Source organism: Melospiza melodia, unplaced genomic scaffold (assembly GCF_035770615.1).
Source record: "Melospiza melodia melodia isolate bMelMel2 unplaced genomic scaffold, bMelMel2.pri scaffold_90, whole genome shotgun sequence".
In the NCBI taxonomy this organism is placed as follows: Eukaryota; Metazoa; Chordata; class Aves; order Passeriformes; family Passerellidae; genus Melospiza; species Melospiza melodia.
In genome coordinates, this window is record NW_026948804.1 from 958683 (window position 1) to 975454 (window position 16772).

Genomic DNA, 16772 nt, shown 5'->3' on the forward strand with positions numbered 1-16772 from the left:
GACCTGGACAGGCAGAATCCAGGGCCCAAATCCAACAAGGTGAGGTTGAACAAGACCAAGTGCTGGGTCCTGCACTTTGGCCACAACAACCCCTGCAGCGCTACAGGCTGGGGACAGAGTGGCTGGACAGCAGCCAGGCAGAAAGGCACCTGGGGCACTGATGGACAGCGGGCTGGACATGAGCCAGCAGTGTGCCCAGGTGGGCAAGAAGGCCAATGGCTGCTGGCCTGGATCAGGAATGGTGTGGCCAGCAGGAGCAGGGCAGGGATTCTTCCCCTGCACTCGGCACTGGTGAGGCCACACCTTGAGTGCTGTGTGCAGTTCTGGGCCCCCAATTTAGGAAGGCCATGGAGGGGCTGGAGCGTGTCCAGAGAAGGGCAACAAGGCTGGGGAGGGGTCTGGAACACAAGTCCAATGAGGAGAGGCTGAGGGAGCTGGTGTTGTTTATCCTGGAGGAGTCTCAGGGAGATAAGGCAATATCAGGGCACAGGTTGGACTTGATGATCTCCAAGGTCTTTTCCACCCTTGCTGATTATGTGACTCTCTGGAACCACCCTTGGAGATGTTGCAGGAGGAGCCCTGGGCCTCCTCTTCAGGAGCTCCAGCAGCCCAGGGCCCTCAGCTTCTCCTGCCAGCCCCAAAGCCCATCCTGTCAGTCCTGCAGAGCCTCTGCAGCCCCTCCTCACTGCCCAGAACAGGGAGCCCCAGAGCCAGACACAGCAGCTCAGATGTGCCCCCCTGGCCTGGGGTGCCTCTGGCAAGGGAGCAGCACCAGGCACTGCAGGAGCCTGCAGACAATTCCTGCAGCACTTGTAGGATGATCCTGCTGCCCAAGGGACGTTCCCATGGTGCCAGGTCAGGAACTGCAATGGGGAGTGGGGCCAGAGTGGACAGGGCGAACAGGGATGGGCTGTTTGCAGGGGAGGGAACAGGGATGGGCAATAGGAAGAAGTCTGGATCAGGAAAGAGGAGAGAAAGCAAGTTGAAGCCAAGGAAATGCTTGGGGCTGTTTGGGGATGGCTGCCAAACACCAACCCTGGCTCTGAGCAACAGCGTCTGCAGAGGGACAGGAAACTCCCAGCTGATGGGTACAAACTTTCTGGGTGACTGCAGAGCCCAGGACAAACCTGAGCGGTTTCCCTGGTGTCCCCCAGCCCTTGCTGGCCCCAGGGGCTGATGGCATTTGTGCTCTCTCAGGTTCATGTCGCCACAACAACAGCATGGGGGTGCTCCCCCTGCTCTGTGCAATGCAAACAGGGGCTGCTGAGCCAGTACTGCCGTGTCTGCACCTGCAAGGATGCAGCACCTGTGTGAGCTGGGGAAGAGGCCAGGGCTGCAGAGGGGGGATGTTGTTGGCAGCTCCATCAGGATGCTCTGGGACACTGCCCTGGGCTGTGCAGCGCACTGGGGATGGATCAGCCCCTGCTCTGCTGCTCCTTCCCGTCTGCCCCAGGGCCCTTGCAGAGCCCCAGCCATGCTGTTTGCACCCAGCCTGCCCACGGCCAGCCTGGGGCTGCTCACGGGGCTTTTCTGTGCTGAGCATTGGCCTGGGCGTGTTCTTGAGAGAGCCTGGGCAAGGAGCCTGGAGCCCCCAGGCCCTGGCCTGAGGCGTCAGCGCTGCCCCGGCAGTGCCCATGGCCTGTCCCTGCTGCAGCCCCGGCACTGCCACCCCCAGGACTGTGCCCGGCCCCGAGAGCACTCAGGCCCTGCAGCAACACCAGGGCCACCAGGGCAGCGGGGCAGGGCCACGGCAGCAGCACTGGCAACACCAAGTGCTGCTGCTGCTGCTGGGCACAGCTGCTGTGCCAGCCCTGATCTGCCCCAGCTCTGCACACAGACATTGCTGCTGCAGCTCCAGAGAAGGCAACAAAAGGGGCATCTCTGGTGAAAATTCTGCTGAGAGATCCTTTATTTCATTTAAAGCCACTGAGAACACAGCTCATGTTGACACAGTCTGGGGGCACAGGAAAGGTGGAGAGAAAGAAAATTAGAAATGGTAGAAACAATGGCCTTGGTTTAGAGAGAATATTAAAAATGAAAACAGAGGGGGAAAATAACCAATCCAACAAAAACTACCAAATCTCACTTTTATTACAAGAGATATGCAGAAATTGGCAACCAGTTTAATGTTTTCTAAATTTTCCAGTCATTAGTCTCCCCACTGCAGCCTTGAGCTCCTGGTTCCTCAGGCTGTAGATGAGGGGGTTCAGGGCTGGAGGCACCACTGAGTACAGAACTGACAGGGCCAGATCCAGGGATAGGGAAGAAATAGAGGCAGGCTTCAGGTAGGAAAATGTCCCAGTGGTGACAAACAGGGACACCACGGCCAGGTGAGGGAGGCAGGTGGAAAAGGCTTTGTGCCGCCCCTGCTCAGAGGGGATCCTCAGCACAGCCCTGAAGATCTGCACATAGGAGAAAACCATGAACAAAAAACAACCAAAACCTAAAGATGCACCAACCACAATGAAGCCAATTTCCCTGAGGTAGGATTTGGAGCAGGAGAGCTTGAGGATCTGTGGGATTTCACAGAAGAACTGGCCCAGGGCATTGCCATGGCACAGGGGCAGGGAAAATGTATTGGCTGTGTGCAGAAGAGCAGTGAGAAAGGCACTGGCCCAGGCAGCTGCTGCCATGTGGGCACAAGCTCTGCTGCCCAGGAGGGTCCCGTAGTGCAGGGGTTTGCAGATGGACACGTAGCGGTCATAGCACATGACGGTAAGGAGAGACGCTTCTGCTGTGATAAACAAAAGAAAGAAGAAAACCTGAGCAGCACATCCTGAGTAGGAGATGGTGCTGGTGTCCCAGAGGAAATTGTGCATGGCTTTGGGGACAGTGGTGCAGATCATGCCCATGTCGCTGAGGGCCAGGTTGAGCAGGAAGAAGAACATGGGCGTGTGCAGGTGGTGGCCGCAGGCTACGGCGCTGATGATGAGGCCGTTGCCCAGGAGGGCAGCCAGGGAGATGCCCAGCAAGAGGCAGAAGTGCAGAAGCTGCAGCTGCCGCGTGTCTGCCAATGCCAGCAGGAGGAAGTGCCTGATGGAGCTGCTGTTGGACATTTGCTGTGGATGGCCATGAGGACCTGTTCATGGAAAAAAGGACAGTGAAGTGTTAGAGGAGATATTTGTAACCAAAATCAAAGCCATTTCCCGTACACCCTCCTCTGTAACACACATGGATTATTTTAATTGTCAATTAATTCTGTGTTTATGAGTTCTGAGGTTTTCTGATTGAGCTCTTCCCATTTGTGTCCTGGTATTCTTGGATATCAGAAACCCTCTACATTGTTTCTGCACTCAGGGAGACCAGAGCAAGTTCTGTGAGACAAAGTAATGAGAGGAGAGTGAGGGCAGATTGTCTCTCATTCTGACCTATTCAGTTTCTCTGGGCTTTAACCTTTCTCATGTGGAGAGTGATCATCTTCCCATGTTTTCCCTTAAATGTCACCAGGTACTGCTGAGAAGAGATGGATGCGCCACAGCCCAGCTCCACATTTGTAGCCAAGGACTCACATTGCTTATTTCACCAACCCAGCAGCATTTTCAGTGTCACAACACCTATGCCTCTCCCCATCAATCTTATAACTCAGAGATGCTCTAGGACAGGTTTGCATCCTGGATTGGAACTTCCAGCTTGGACTGAAATCTCAGAGACTTCCAAGTGTCCTTCTGATGGCATTGGATTGAGGGAGATGCAGCTCCTTCCCTGGCTGCCCTGACAGCATTGCCCAGAGCCGGACACTGGGGACAGCGTCACCCTGAGCCAGCTGTGCCCCCTCCAGAGCCCCCAGGGCCGGGCAGCTGCTGCCAGCCCTGTGCTCTGCAGGGGGAACTGGGCCCGGGGCTGCAGAGCTGCCCCACGGCTCTGCTGCAGCTCTGCCTGCACAGGAGGGGCTGCACGCCTTGGAGCCCCGGCCCTGAGGGCAGAGGCTGGGCTGGGGCACAGGAGGGAGGGGGCTTGTTCAGAGGGAGGGGCTGCACTGGACGGTATCCTGTGGGCATCTCTAAACTCTCCCTGCCACAGCATTGCTGGGTTTTGTTTTCTCTCATTGCCCAATCTTCTCTCTGCTTCCTGGAGATTTCCCTCCTGCAGGTGTTTCCCTGTGCCTGATCTCTCTGTGCCACCACTCACTCACCCAAATCTCTGTGCCCTCTCCTTGGCCCTACAGAACCCTGCCTGTTTGCAGGGCACTGGCTGGGGCAGGTTCTGTTTGCAGATGGGACAAAGGACAGCTCAGACTGAGCCTGATGGCTCCAGCAAAGGGGATGCTGGTGCACTCTGTCCATGGGCAGAGTGGCTGCAAGCACATTAGGGAACTCCTGTGAATCTATGGAACACTAAAATAACAGTTCCAATGTCTCAGGAACTTTTAAAATTTCATAAATAATAATTCAGAACCAATCTTTAATATTAATCCCCCTGCTCTCTGCCATTCTCCAATATTAGGAAACGGAATACAAAGTCTTTGGAAATGTCTTTATTTTCAATGAAATCCTTGTATTGGAAATATTTTATGACTGACCAGCATTCCTCAGCATGTCAAAGCTTCATGAGAATATCACCTCCCCAGCCCCAGAAATATTCAGAGATTTACTCACAGAGTCTGGAGGCATTGGGATGTTCCAGCTTTAGGAGATGGCTCCAGGAGCTGCAGCTGCATTGTCCTGCAGCCAGAGGTTCATGTGCCAAGGGCTGGCAGTGATTGTGCCTCAGCACTTCTCAGCACCTTCCCAGCCCTGACTGATTGAACCTCTCTGTGCCTCTGTGCTGTGCCCAGGATGGCTGCAGGCAGTGCCCCAGCCCTGCTAGGCTGGGAGAGGAGCTGCTCCTCAGGAGAAATGTCTTTTTGAAGCTCTTCTTGGTTTGCCAGGAGCTGCCTCTGTGCCAGGAGCTCAGCCCAACTCAGCAGCACAGACACAGCACAAGGACATTAATGAGCCTCTGGGGCTTTGGTGTTGTTTACATCAGACTCAGTCCCTGAGAGTGTCTTCAAAAAACTTCTCAAGAACTCAAAATTAAATTGAAACGCTGAACTTTCTTAAAGTTTTAATGGGTCCCACTGAGGAACATAACTGAGAAAGTGTCCCCAGGTTCCTGTTAGAGCAGAGCACTGGAGGCAGTGATGACAGCTGGGGACAAACAAGGCCAAGGTGTCTCTGGTGCTGAGCAAAGCTGGATGTGTTTGAGGAATGCCAAGGGCCAAGGCCTGAGCCCCAGCCCCTGGCCAGGCAGATGCTGTCCCTCCCTCCTTGCTCAGGGCTCTTGCCGGGATGGGCACTGGCATGTGGGGATGTGCAATGGCAAGGGCAGGAGCATGGGGCGGCCCCTGCCAGGCTGCTGAGCAGGGACAAGGAGGCAATGAGGCCCCAGGCCTGCAAGGGTCACTTGTTTCCTGCTCCTGCCTCAGGCCCAGGCCCAGCAGCCATGGCCAAAGTGCTGCCCAAGTTGGCTCTGGCAGGGCTGTCTTGCAGCTGCTGCCCATGCCCGTGCCCTGTGCAGCCCAGGCTGTCCCACGGTGTCCCTGCCCTGCGCCTCTGTCCCTGCAGGCTGTCGGCATCCCCCGGCTGCCCCACCTGGCTGGCCCCTTCCTTTGCTGACAGCTCTGCCTCCTGCCTGCCTCTGCCTGCCCACACAAAGCCTGGGGCTGATACCAAAAGGGTTCATTCCATGTTTACCCTGCCTGTGAACTTTCAGTACAGAAACAGGGCATGCAGGGGCTGCTTTCCCAGCAAGGATGGTTGGAAGAGAAGGAGAAGACATCTGGCTCAAGGGTGCAGGGATAAAGAAAACAAGGACTGGGTGTGGGAACTTGAGGTGGGTTTTATGGAAGTGGGTAAATTCTAAGTGTCATTTAGTGACTATTTATAGGCAACACAGTGGTAGAATGACATGTCCAAGTAAGATTAGGATTTATCCCTCACTAGAGCTCAGTCCTGAATATATTGCTCTCTGAAATAGCAAATGTGTGTTCAGGAGCCTTATTCTGATATTTCAGAAATTTGGTGACAGTGCTTCTTCACAGAACCAAGGAGTCAGCTCTGATACTGTGCAAACAAATGGAACAAAGGGTCCATGGTGACACAGCAGAACCCCATGGAACCAAAATCCATTTTGGCACATTGGGGCCACATTGAACTAATGGTCCATTGTGATAGTGCGGATCCAAGCAGACCCTGAGAAACCTCTTGGAACCAAGGGGACATTGTGACACAGCAAGGCCTGGTGGAACCATGGGTCCATTGTGACACTGACGAACTTCACGGAACCAAGGTGACCGTGTTCTACTGCGGAACCTCATGGAACAAAGGGTCCATGGTGACACTGCAAAACCACGGAGACTGCTGCTGGCAGTGTGAGAGCTCATGGAACAAGAAGTCCATTGTGACACAGCAAGGCCTCGTGGAACCAAGGGTCCCCTGTTAAACTTACTGGCCTCAGGGAACCATGAGCCTTTGTGACACAGCGTGGCCACATGGAGCCAAGGGGCCACTGTGACACTGCGGGTCCAAGGAGACCATTGGGACTGAGGAACCTGTTGGAACCAAGAGTCCATTGTTCCACTGTGGGGCCCTGTGGAAGCAAGTGGAGCACAGTGGCATTGTGGGGCCTCATGTAACAATGGAGACTGTTCAGACACTTTGGGACCCACTGGAACCAAGGGGCCATTAGAGCATGGCAGGGCCTGGTGGAATCAAGGGCACTGCAGTGAATACTGTGGGTGTCAATGGGATGAAGGGTCCATTCTGACACCTTGGAACCAAGGATAATATTGTGACACTCTGGGGCATCATGGTATCAAAGGTCCATTGTGACAAAGCAGGGCCTCATGGAACCATGGAGGCCCTTTTTACACTTGGTGGCCTTGAGAAACCAAAGGGCCATTGTGGCACTTGAGAGCCTTGTGGAGCCAAGGGGACCATGGGGGACTGTGGGGCTCCATGAACCCAATGGTCTGTTGTGATACTGCACGGCCTTCTGGGATCATGGAGACCATTGTGACACTACAAGACCTTATGGAAAGAAGGAACCATTGTGACACTCTGCAGTCCTGGCAGGCCAAGGGACAATATTCACACTGTGTGGCACCATGGAACCAAGGAGGCCATTGTGACACTACAGGGCCCCATGGAACAGTGCAGGACCCCATGGAACCAAAGGTCCATTGGGACATCGCGGGGCCTCATGGAATCCTGGAGGCCATGATGACACTTGGAGGCCTCGTTGAATCAAGGGACTTGGGAGTGCTTCATGAAACCAAGGAGACCCTTCTGACATTTTGAGTCCCCATGGAACCAAGGGTCCATTGTGACACTGCAGCCCCATGGAGACCCCTGTGACACTGCAGGGCTTCATGGAAGCCAGGGACCATTGTGACACTCTGGAGCCCCATGGAAACAAGAGACCAGAGTGACACATCTGGGCCTCATGGAACCAAGGATCCAATATGACACCACCACTGTGACACTGCAGGGCTCCATGGATCCCAGGGAACAGGGAACAGGTCTGGTTGGCTTGGCCTGACTGGTCCAACTGCTCTTGGCACGTCGAGGATCTCTTCTCATGTACCCCTGAAACCCTGGGGCTCTGGGCTTTCTTTCAAATGGAAAAGAAAAGAACTGCCCTTCTCATTCAAGCATCCATGGCCAAAATGGTATTCCCTCTCCAAAATTCCCAGTATCCTGGGATTGCTTCCACACAAAAGCTGCCATTACCAATGAATCTGCCTGACCTTGTCTTCCTGAGAGCTGGGTCTCACCTGCTTTCAAACACTGGGGCTCAGTGCTTTCCTTCCTATGGAAAAGAACCGTCTCTTCTGCCCAGGTGGCCTTATCTGAATTTGGTATTTTTCCTCCAAAATTCCTATGTTCAAGGGGTTTTCCACCCAGACAAAAGCTCCCAGGAGAGACAGCTCTGGCTGACCTTGGACTCTGGTGGTTGCCTCTATTCTGCCTTTAAACACTGGTGCTCCACCCCTTCCCTCCTATGGAATGTAACCATCTAGTCCGCTCATGGCGGAAATTGGGACTGAACCTCTAAAAGTCCTATATCCAAAGATTTCTCCTGCAGAAAAGCTGCCCTTACAGACAGGTCTGGCTGGCCTTGCCCTCCTGCGGGCCGGATCTCACCTGCCTTCCAAACACTGGGTCTCAGTGCTTTCCTTTCTGTGGAGAAGAATTAGCCTTCTCCTCCAGGCTGAAATTGGCTGAAAATGTGATTTAACATTCAAAATTTCCAATATCAAAGACTTGCTCCCAGAAAAACCTGCCAATACAGAGAGACAGGCCTGGCCTTGGCCTCTGGTGACTGCAGGTCATCAGTCCCTGAAACACTGGGGCCCTGTGGTTTCCTTCCTATGGAGACCATGGTGACACTGTGGGGCCTTCTGAAATGAAGAGATCTTTGTGACACTGTGGAGCCTGGTGGCACCAAGGCCATCACTGAGGCTCTGCTGGGCCGCATGGTCCCAAGGGTCCAGTGTGAAGCAGCAGGGCTTTGAGGAACCAAGAGGCCATTGCTGCATTTCAGGGCCTTGTGGAACCAAAGGGCTGTTGTGATCCTGCAGAGCACCGTGAATCCGTGGAGAGCATTGTGGAATTGCAAGGCCCCATGGAATCATGGAGAGCATTGTGACACTGTGGGGCCCCATGGAACCAAAGGGCCACTGTGACCCTGCCGGGCCTCATGGAAGCACAGGGCCATTGTGACATTGCAGAAGCAAGGAGAATATTGTGACACTGCAGGGCCTCATGGTACCAAGCGGAGATGGAACATGTCTGGCTGGTTTGGCCTCCCATGGGCCACCTGACAGGTCCAGCTGATCTTGAAATGCTGAGGGCTGCCTCTCATCAGCCCCTGGAGAACTGGGGCTCTGTGCTTTCCTTCCCATGGAAAAGAACCATCGGTCTTCCCAGGTTCTCACAGCCAAAAGTTAAACTCTCCTTGAAAAATTCCCTATATGCAAGGGTTCTCCCAGGCAGAAGCTGCCAGGAAAGAGAGCTCTGGTTGGCCTTGGCCTCTGGTGGTCACCTCTCATCTCAGGGAAGCCCTGAAGAAAGAATTTGACCACGTTTGACTACTGGAACATCAATGAATATCTGTCCTCCTCTGAAAAACTCAGATGATCTTCTGATCATATGTGTCTTTTTACTCTTGGTATGTATTATGAATGAAATATTATTTTCAGCTACCAAATATTATTCTTATCACTCACCCAGTGTTATCTGATAAAAAACTACTCCTCTACATATGGATCCAGGTCACCTGTACAAGCAAACACAAGAAAGAATGCAGCAGGAATGATTTGTCCCTGCTCTCATTTGTCCCATCTCCTCTGCAGCTGGAGGAGCAGCCCCAGCCCTTGAAAGGGCTCAAGAGCTCACAAGCTCAGCTCCCACCCAGAGAACTTGCAGACCCTGGGCTGCTCTTCTTGGCCCCTGCACGCTCAGCCAGGCTGAGATGGACACTGATGGTTTCTGGGCCAGGCTCTCTGAGCCCGGCCCAGCTCCCTGCAAGCTCTGCCAGCTGCCCTGAGCTCTGAGCAGCACCAAGGGCCTCTCCCCAGCCCAGCCCAGCTGGCTCTGGCCCCACAGCTCTGCTCAGGCCAGGCTGCTCTGGGCACTGCCCCACAACCTCAGCCCCTGGCAAGGGCACAGCAGCAGCTGCAGCTGCCACAGGACTCAGCCCCAGCATGGGGGAACGTGCCCGGCCAAGGGAAAGGAGGCTCCCTGGGTGCCCTGCTCTCCTCTGCAGGAGATGCTGAGAGCTCTGCAGCCCCTGCTGCTATCCCATCTGCCCAGGGCAGCACAAGAGCTGTGGCCTTGGGGCCCTCAAGAGCTGCTCCTGCTCCAGGCCCAGGGTCCATCCCAAAGCTGGGGCAGCCACAAAGCTGTGCCCATTTCTGTTCATTCCTGCTCTGATGGGGATGGATCCTCAGCACCTTGGAGGTTGGTGATAAATTTTACTTTTCCAGAGGCCTCTTTTTTGTTGAGCTCTTCAGTTCAGGAATTCAGTGACAAATGCTCATAAACATTTGTTGAAAACACCCAAACAAGACAAGCCCATGGGAATAACTCAGATATTCAGTTCTTCTGTGGTTAATTAGACAGATTTCAGAAGTATATTCAAACTGAATCTACTATATCAAAAACAATGAATAGAGAATTGTTTTGTCCTTTTAGGTTCCTTTTCCTGTTTTTAGATTGCTATCCGCAATCCCCTCTTGATACTGATCCCCAGCCCCTCCTCATGCAGTCTGAAGAGATATGAAAATCAAGACACTTCATGGCTGACAATCAATCACACTTTGTCCCTACCCCCTCCCCATCATTTCTCTCATCCAATCCCTGGCACTGAGACGAAGTGGGGATCCATTCTGAATTAGGTGAAGTGCCTGGAAGAGGTGAGAGGTCTGTGGGGCCAAAGCTGAAGGAAAGGCCACATTCCAGAGACAGCAAGGAGACAGAGAAAGGAAAACAGAAATTACCGCAAGGTCGATCTGCCCCAGACCTAGGAATTCCTCTGATAAAGAAGAACTAGTGCTAAATGTCACGCGGAATGAGTATGTATGAACTTATTGTGAAACTGTATGCATATGCATTTGGGAGGGGGATAAAAGAAGACCCGAGGTCTTCAGAGGTACGCTTGCCTATTGGGGAGGTTTGCGTCCGGCGCGTGCCGTAATAAAGCATACCGGACTTTACAACTTTCACGAAGTTGTGAGGTTTCATCTTTTCTCCGCAAAACATTCTTGGTGAGCCAGGCAGGAGAAGGAGATACTTTTCGTCTCCATCTCTGTCCCCGCAGGGGCAGGGAGGGGACCGACAGATTCCTAGGCGCGCCCCAGGATTTTCCTGGTGGGGCTCCGCTCGTCTCGGCTTGCCTCCTGCTGGGACAGACAAGGACCTGCTGGCCTGCGGAGGAGGATACGGTATGTACTGAGGGGCCCCCCGAGGGGAGGAAGAAGAGCAAGAGAGTAAATCACCCAGAGACCCAGAGACGTCTGGGTTCAGCTGATAGAGCAGCTGAGTTCAGCTGATAGAGCAGCTGAAAACTGTATTAGAGACGGGGTTCATTGTTCTGATAGAGCGGAACCACTAGCAGCTCTGGGGGTGGGCTGGGTGAACCCATGTATGCGTGTATTGGGGTTCATTGTTCTGATAGGGCAGAGCTGGACCCGCGTATGTTTTCTTTGCCTGTGTGTGTGAGTGGTGTCTGGACACTGTGTGGCTGTATGTTGCATTGAGTGATCAGCGTGCTGTATATGCAAGTGTGCAAGTGTATAAAGTGTATGTTGTATAAAAAAGAGCAGATCCATAGTGCTCTACTGCGCGGGGGGAGAGTCCTACCCGCCGCCGGAGAGGCAGAGTAAGTGCCGGCCGAAGCAGGCTGCGCGGGGGGGAAGCCCTACCCGCCGCTAGAGAGGCTGAGTAAACATCGGCGGGAGCAGGCTGTGGGGGCGGGGAGTGCCCGACAGAGAAAACAGAGGAAAACAGAGTAAACTGTAGAAAAGTGTGGGTGAAAACGGTTGTTGAATAAAGGTGGTAAATTGTGGTGTAGGTTGTGTACACTCTCACCGTGGCTAGACGAACCCGAGGGGTTCCTCTGCCTCAGGGGTTTGGACTCGACCCCTGGGAGTTTGTGAATCTGGTGAATTATTGGATAGATATGGGAGACGAACGAGTTCATTTAGAGGGGCTCTACCGGACTTCAGCTGGCGCTCTCGTAAGTCTGGACTGGGAACAGCTTGCCGTAGAAGATTTAGAGCTGCCTGTAATAAATGGAATAGCTTGCCTTTGCGGGAAATTTCCAGTAGCCTTTGGTGCATCAAGGAGCTGGCACACTGCGTGGGTATTATTAGAGTGCATAGTTTGTGGGAAACGCTGGTATTGCTGTTCCAGCAGGCGACGGGGCACTTGCCCCAAGTGTAAGTTAGAGGTTTCTCATCGAACTGATTCAGAGTCTAAGATCTTAAAGCTTTTGTGTGGAAGATCGCATCTGGTACCTGCCACTTGGAGTGTGTGGGAGGAGGACTGGGAAGCTACTGTGAAGTCCTGTGAAAAGAGGTTTGGGTGGAAGCGAGAGAGGGCAAGAAGGAAATAATGGGAACTAACCAGAGCAAGGAAGTTCCACGGGCTAGCCCCTTAGGGTGCATCTTGGCCCACTGGAAGGAAATCACTAGCTGGGAGAGCTCTGAGAATAAAAAGGATTTAATCCAGTATTGCACACGCTGGTGGCCCTTGTACAGGTTAGGGGACAGAGCAAGGTGGCCACCCACTGGAACCCTAGACTATAATACTTTACTGCAGTTAATGTTGTTTTTAAGACGGGAAGGTAAATGGGATGAGGTTTCATATGCTGATATGTTTTTTGTTTTAAGGAATCACCAAGAGTGGCAAAAGGACTGTGGGATTAAATCACCCTCAGACCCACTGGTCTTGGCCCTCGAAAAAGATAACAAGGCAAAGAGAGGGCAAATCAAACGCTGTTGTTCAGCATGCAGTATAGGACAACGGTGTATGAGATCGGATAAGGTCTATCGTTCTGAGGAGCAAGAACGAGACTCATTTGAGTGGGTGAAAGGTCCTCCAGCTCCTCCCCGGGGGGGGGAGGCGGAGGAGGTTGAGGCTGAAACCGAGGATGAGGAGGAAGGGAACTTCCCCAAAAAGGAGGAGGACTCAGGTGGGGAGGGCACATCTACTAGAACCCACGCTACGCGTAGGAGTCCAATTGCATCTAGAACTAGGAGACAAGTAGTGCTACAGGCCCCTCTGCGACAGGCAGTGGGACCAGAAGGGGCCAAATTAATGATCAAAGTGCCATTTACCACCCTTGATTTAGAAGCATGGGAAAGGATTGCAAGGAATTATCGTGTTGACCCGATACTCACTGCCAAACGCTTACGGTATGTTATCAAACAACACAATCCAGACTGGGCTGACATCCAGCTACTACTAGATGCTTTCACTGAGACTGAGAAACAGCTGATCTTAAAGACAGCAGGGAATTTGGCAGAGGATTACTGTAAAGCCACACAGCTGGATGTAAAAGAACATTTCCCCCTCCAAGATCCAGAATTGGATCCTAACGTGTCGGCAGAGGTAAAGAAATTAACAGAGTATCAAGAGTGGATAGCAACAGGGGTAGAAAGAACTATTCCAAAAACCATAAACTGGTCTGCCTTATATTCCCTTAAGCAGGGGCCTTCTGAGACTCCATCTGAATTCCTAGAGCGTTTGAGGGATGCTATGCGTCATCATACATCATTAGATCCAGAGTCCGAGATACGGATAAATCAACTAGTTAATTCATTTTTGGGGCAGTCTGCTGGAGATATCAGGCGTAAACTTCAGAAAATTCGGGGACCAGATGGGAGGAATCTCGAAGCCTTGTTAGAGGAATCCTGGAGAGTATTCAGTAACCGGGAGGAAGGATATAAACAAGGAATGAAAAGGTTGGTGGCAGTGGTACAGGAGGAAAGGCAGAGGAAATATAACCAGAGACCGCCGAGACAGGGACCACCTCGGCTGGACAGGAACCAGTGTGCAATCTGCAAAAGAATTGGTCACTGGAAAGGCCAATGCCCAGAACGAAGAAGGAGTAACCAGCAGATGGCTGCACACGTACAAGACAACTGAGGAGGATCGGGGGATTCTACCCCAGCAGATCCACTGGTTATAACAATGAGGCTGGGGGAAGAAGGGAAAAGGGTGGAATTTTTGGTTGACACGGGGGCTACATATTCAGTTTTAAATAAGGCTTTAGTACCTGTGGAAAATGATTATGTTGTAGTGCAGGGGGCAACTGGCCAGTCTGAAAGGGCATATTTTTGTAAACCTTTGAGGTATAAATTGGGAAAACAATGGGGTATTCATAAATTCTTGTACATGCCTAACTCACCAAGAGCACTCTTAGGGAGAGATTTATTGGAACAGTTACAAGCAACCATTACATTCAAAAAGGGGGAAATTACTCTGAAGGTAAATGATCAAAAGTACATAGAGTTATTAAGTTTAACTCTGACAGCTATTGGCATTAAGGAAGAAATTGATGAAGAAATACTAAGTCAGGTATTTCCTGGGGTGTGGGCCTCTGATGTGCCAGGGAGGGCAAAAAATGCCTCTCCCATAATAATCAAACTCAAGGAGGGGGTGCAACCAGTGAGAATCAAGCAGTACCCCCTAAAGAAAGAGGATAGGGAAGGAATCAGCCCAATAATTGAAAATTTTCTGTGGTTAGGATTACTGAATGAATGCCAATCTAATTTCAATACCCCCATCTTACCTGTTCGGAAACCTGATGAGTCATACCAGATAGTACAAGATTTGAGGGCTGTCAATAAAATAACAGAAGATCTGTATCCGGTGGTAGCCAATCCATACACTTTATTAACCTGCCTAACACCTGAGCTAGCCTGGGTTACTGTTTTAGATCTAAAGGATGCCTTCTTTTGCCTCCCCATCCATGAAACCAGCCAAAAAATTTTTGCATTTGGATGGGAAAGCCCTAAGAGTGGGCGCAAAACCCAGCTCACATGGACCAGACTACCCCAAGGCTGGAAAAATTCCCCCACTTTGTTCAGGGAGTAACTTGCAAAGGATCTGGAGTCCTGGGAAGCTCCACAGGAAGAAGGAAGGCTTTTGCAGTATGTGGACGACCTTCTAGTGGCCACTCAGATGAGGGAAGCATGTGTGGCCTGGACGGTAAGCCTTTTGAATTTCCTAGGACTCCAAGGATACAGAGTATCAAAGAAAAAGGCGCAGATAGTGAAACAGAAAGTTATCTACCTGGGGTACGAGGTGAGTGCTGGGCAACGGACTTTAGGGCAGGCTCGCAAGGAAGCCATATGCCAAACCCCAAAACCCCAGACCATGAAAGAGCTCCGAACCTTCTTAGGCATGGCAGGATGGTGCCGGCTGTGGGTTTATAACTATGGACTGCTTGTCAGACCCCTCTATGCCCTGATTGCCGATGGAAGCAGAGATCTCCAGTGGACAAAAGAAGCAACACAGGCCTTTCACCAGCTGAAGAATGCTCTCATGTCAGCTCCAGCTTTGGGACTTCCAGATGTGAGTAAACCATTCTTCCTATTTTCCCATGAGAAACAGGGAATTGCCCTGGGAATACTGGCTCAGGACTTGGGTCCATACCGAAGGGCAGTTGCCTACCTCTCTAAACAACTAGATGCAACATCCAAAGGATGGCCAGGTTGCCTCAGAGCTGTAGCAGCAGTTGTGCTGAACATTCAAGAGGCACGCAAGTTTACCCTGGGACAAAAATTGACTGTGCTAGTGTCCCACACTGTATCTGCAGTACTGGAAGTAAAGGGTGGCCACTGGCTTTCGCCACAGAGATTTCTGAAATACCAGGCCATCATGGTAGAGCAAGATGATGTAGAGATCATGGTGACTAATATTGTCAACCCAGCTTCCTTTCTCAGTGGAAACCAAGGAGAAGCAGTACACCATGATTGCCTGGAGACCATCAAAGCGACCTACTCCAGCCGCCCAGACTTAAAGGACACCCCTCTGGAGGATGCAGAGACCTGGTTCACTGACGGGAGCAGCTATGTTACCAATGGGAGGCGACATGCTGGGTATGCAGTGACCACCTACAGAGAGGTAATCGAGTCTGGACCCTTACCAACAGGTACCTCCGCGCAGAAGGCTGAGATAATTGCCCTGACCCGTGCCTTGGAAAGGGCAAAAGGGAGGAGGATAAACATCTACACAGACTCGAGGTACGCATTCGGAGTTGTATATGCACATGGGGCCATCTGGAAGGAGAGAGGACTGCTTACCTCACAGGGAAAAAACATCAAACATGCACAAGAGATAATCCAGCTGCTGGAAGCAGTTCAGCTGCCTGAAAAGGTAGCAATTATGCGTATTAAGGCACACCAAAAAGTGAGCTCAGAATTGGAAGAAGGAAATGAGCTGGCGGATAGAGAGGCAAAAGAAGCAGCAAAAGGTGAGGTAGCTACTGAAGGAGCCCTTATTCCAGATGGACAAATCTCCCTTGAAGGTAAGCCAGAATACAACAAGAGAGATAGGAAATTAATTGAAGATCAAAAAGGGACGTATAACCAAGAAGGGTGGGCTACCATTGAAAAGAAGCTGGTAATCCCTTCCCATCTATTGTGGTCACTAGTAAGGGTGGAACACCAGAAAACGCACTGGGGAATAGATGCCCTATACACCTACCTGATTGAAAGAATTGTTGCTAGGAATTTATATGCCACTATTACTCAGGTGACCCGACAGTGTGATCTTTGCCTCCAGACTAACCCCAAAAATACCCCCAGACCGAAACTCGGTCAGATTGGGAGAGGCCATGGGCCTGGACAACAGTGGCAAATTGACTTTTCAGAACTCCCAAGGAAAGGGGGGTATCGGTATTTGCTGGTATTGACAGATACATTTTCAGGGTGGCCAGAAGCGTTCCCCACCAGAACTGTCAAAGCTCGAGAGGTGACCAGAGTATTATTACAAGAAATAATACCACGCTTCGGAGTTCCAGCCACAATATCCTCAGATAGAGGATCACATTTCGTTTCCAAAATAGTAAACAGATTAGTAGCCACCTGGGCATAGACTGGGAACTCCACACTCCATACCGCCCCCAATCAAGCGGCCAGGTGGAGAAGATGAATCATTTGATTAAACAGCAAATCATAAGACTGGGGCAGGAAGCTAATCTACCTTGGCCCCAGGCTCTTCCAATAGCACTGTTGCGAATTCGAACGAAACCTCGAGCTAAAGAAAAGTTAAGCCCTTTTG

The 16772-nt window shown here is 51.7% G+C and overlaps 1 protein-coding gene across 1 annotated transcript; it reads right to left on the reverse strand.

Moving 5' to 3' along the window:
* Positions 1-2150: 2150 nt before the first annotated feature.
* Positions 2151-3056, reverse strand: LOC134414015 (olfactory receptor 14A16-like; the record flags this gene model as incomplete). The annotated part of the gene is made up of 1 exon (XM_063148016.1): positions 2151-3056. A coding segment is annotated over exon 1 (906 nt), but the record flags the coding sequence as incomplete, so codon positions are not given.
* Between the last annotated feature and the right edge of the window lie 13716 nt (positions 3057-16772).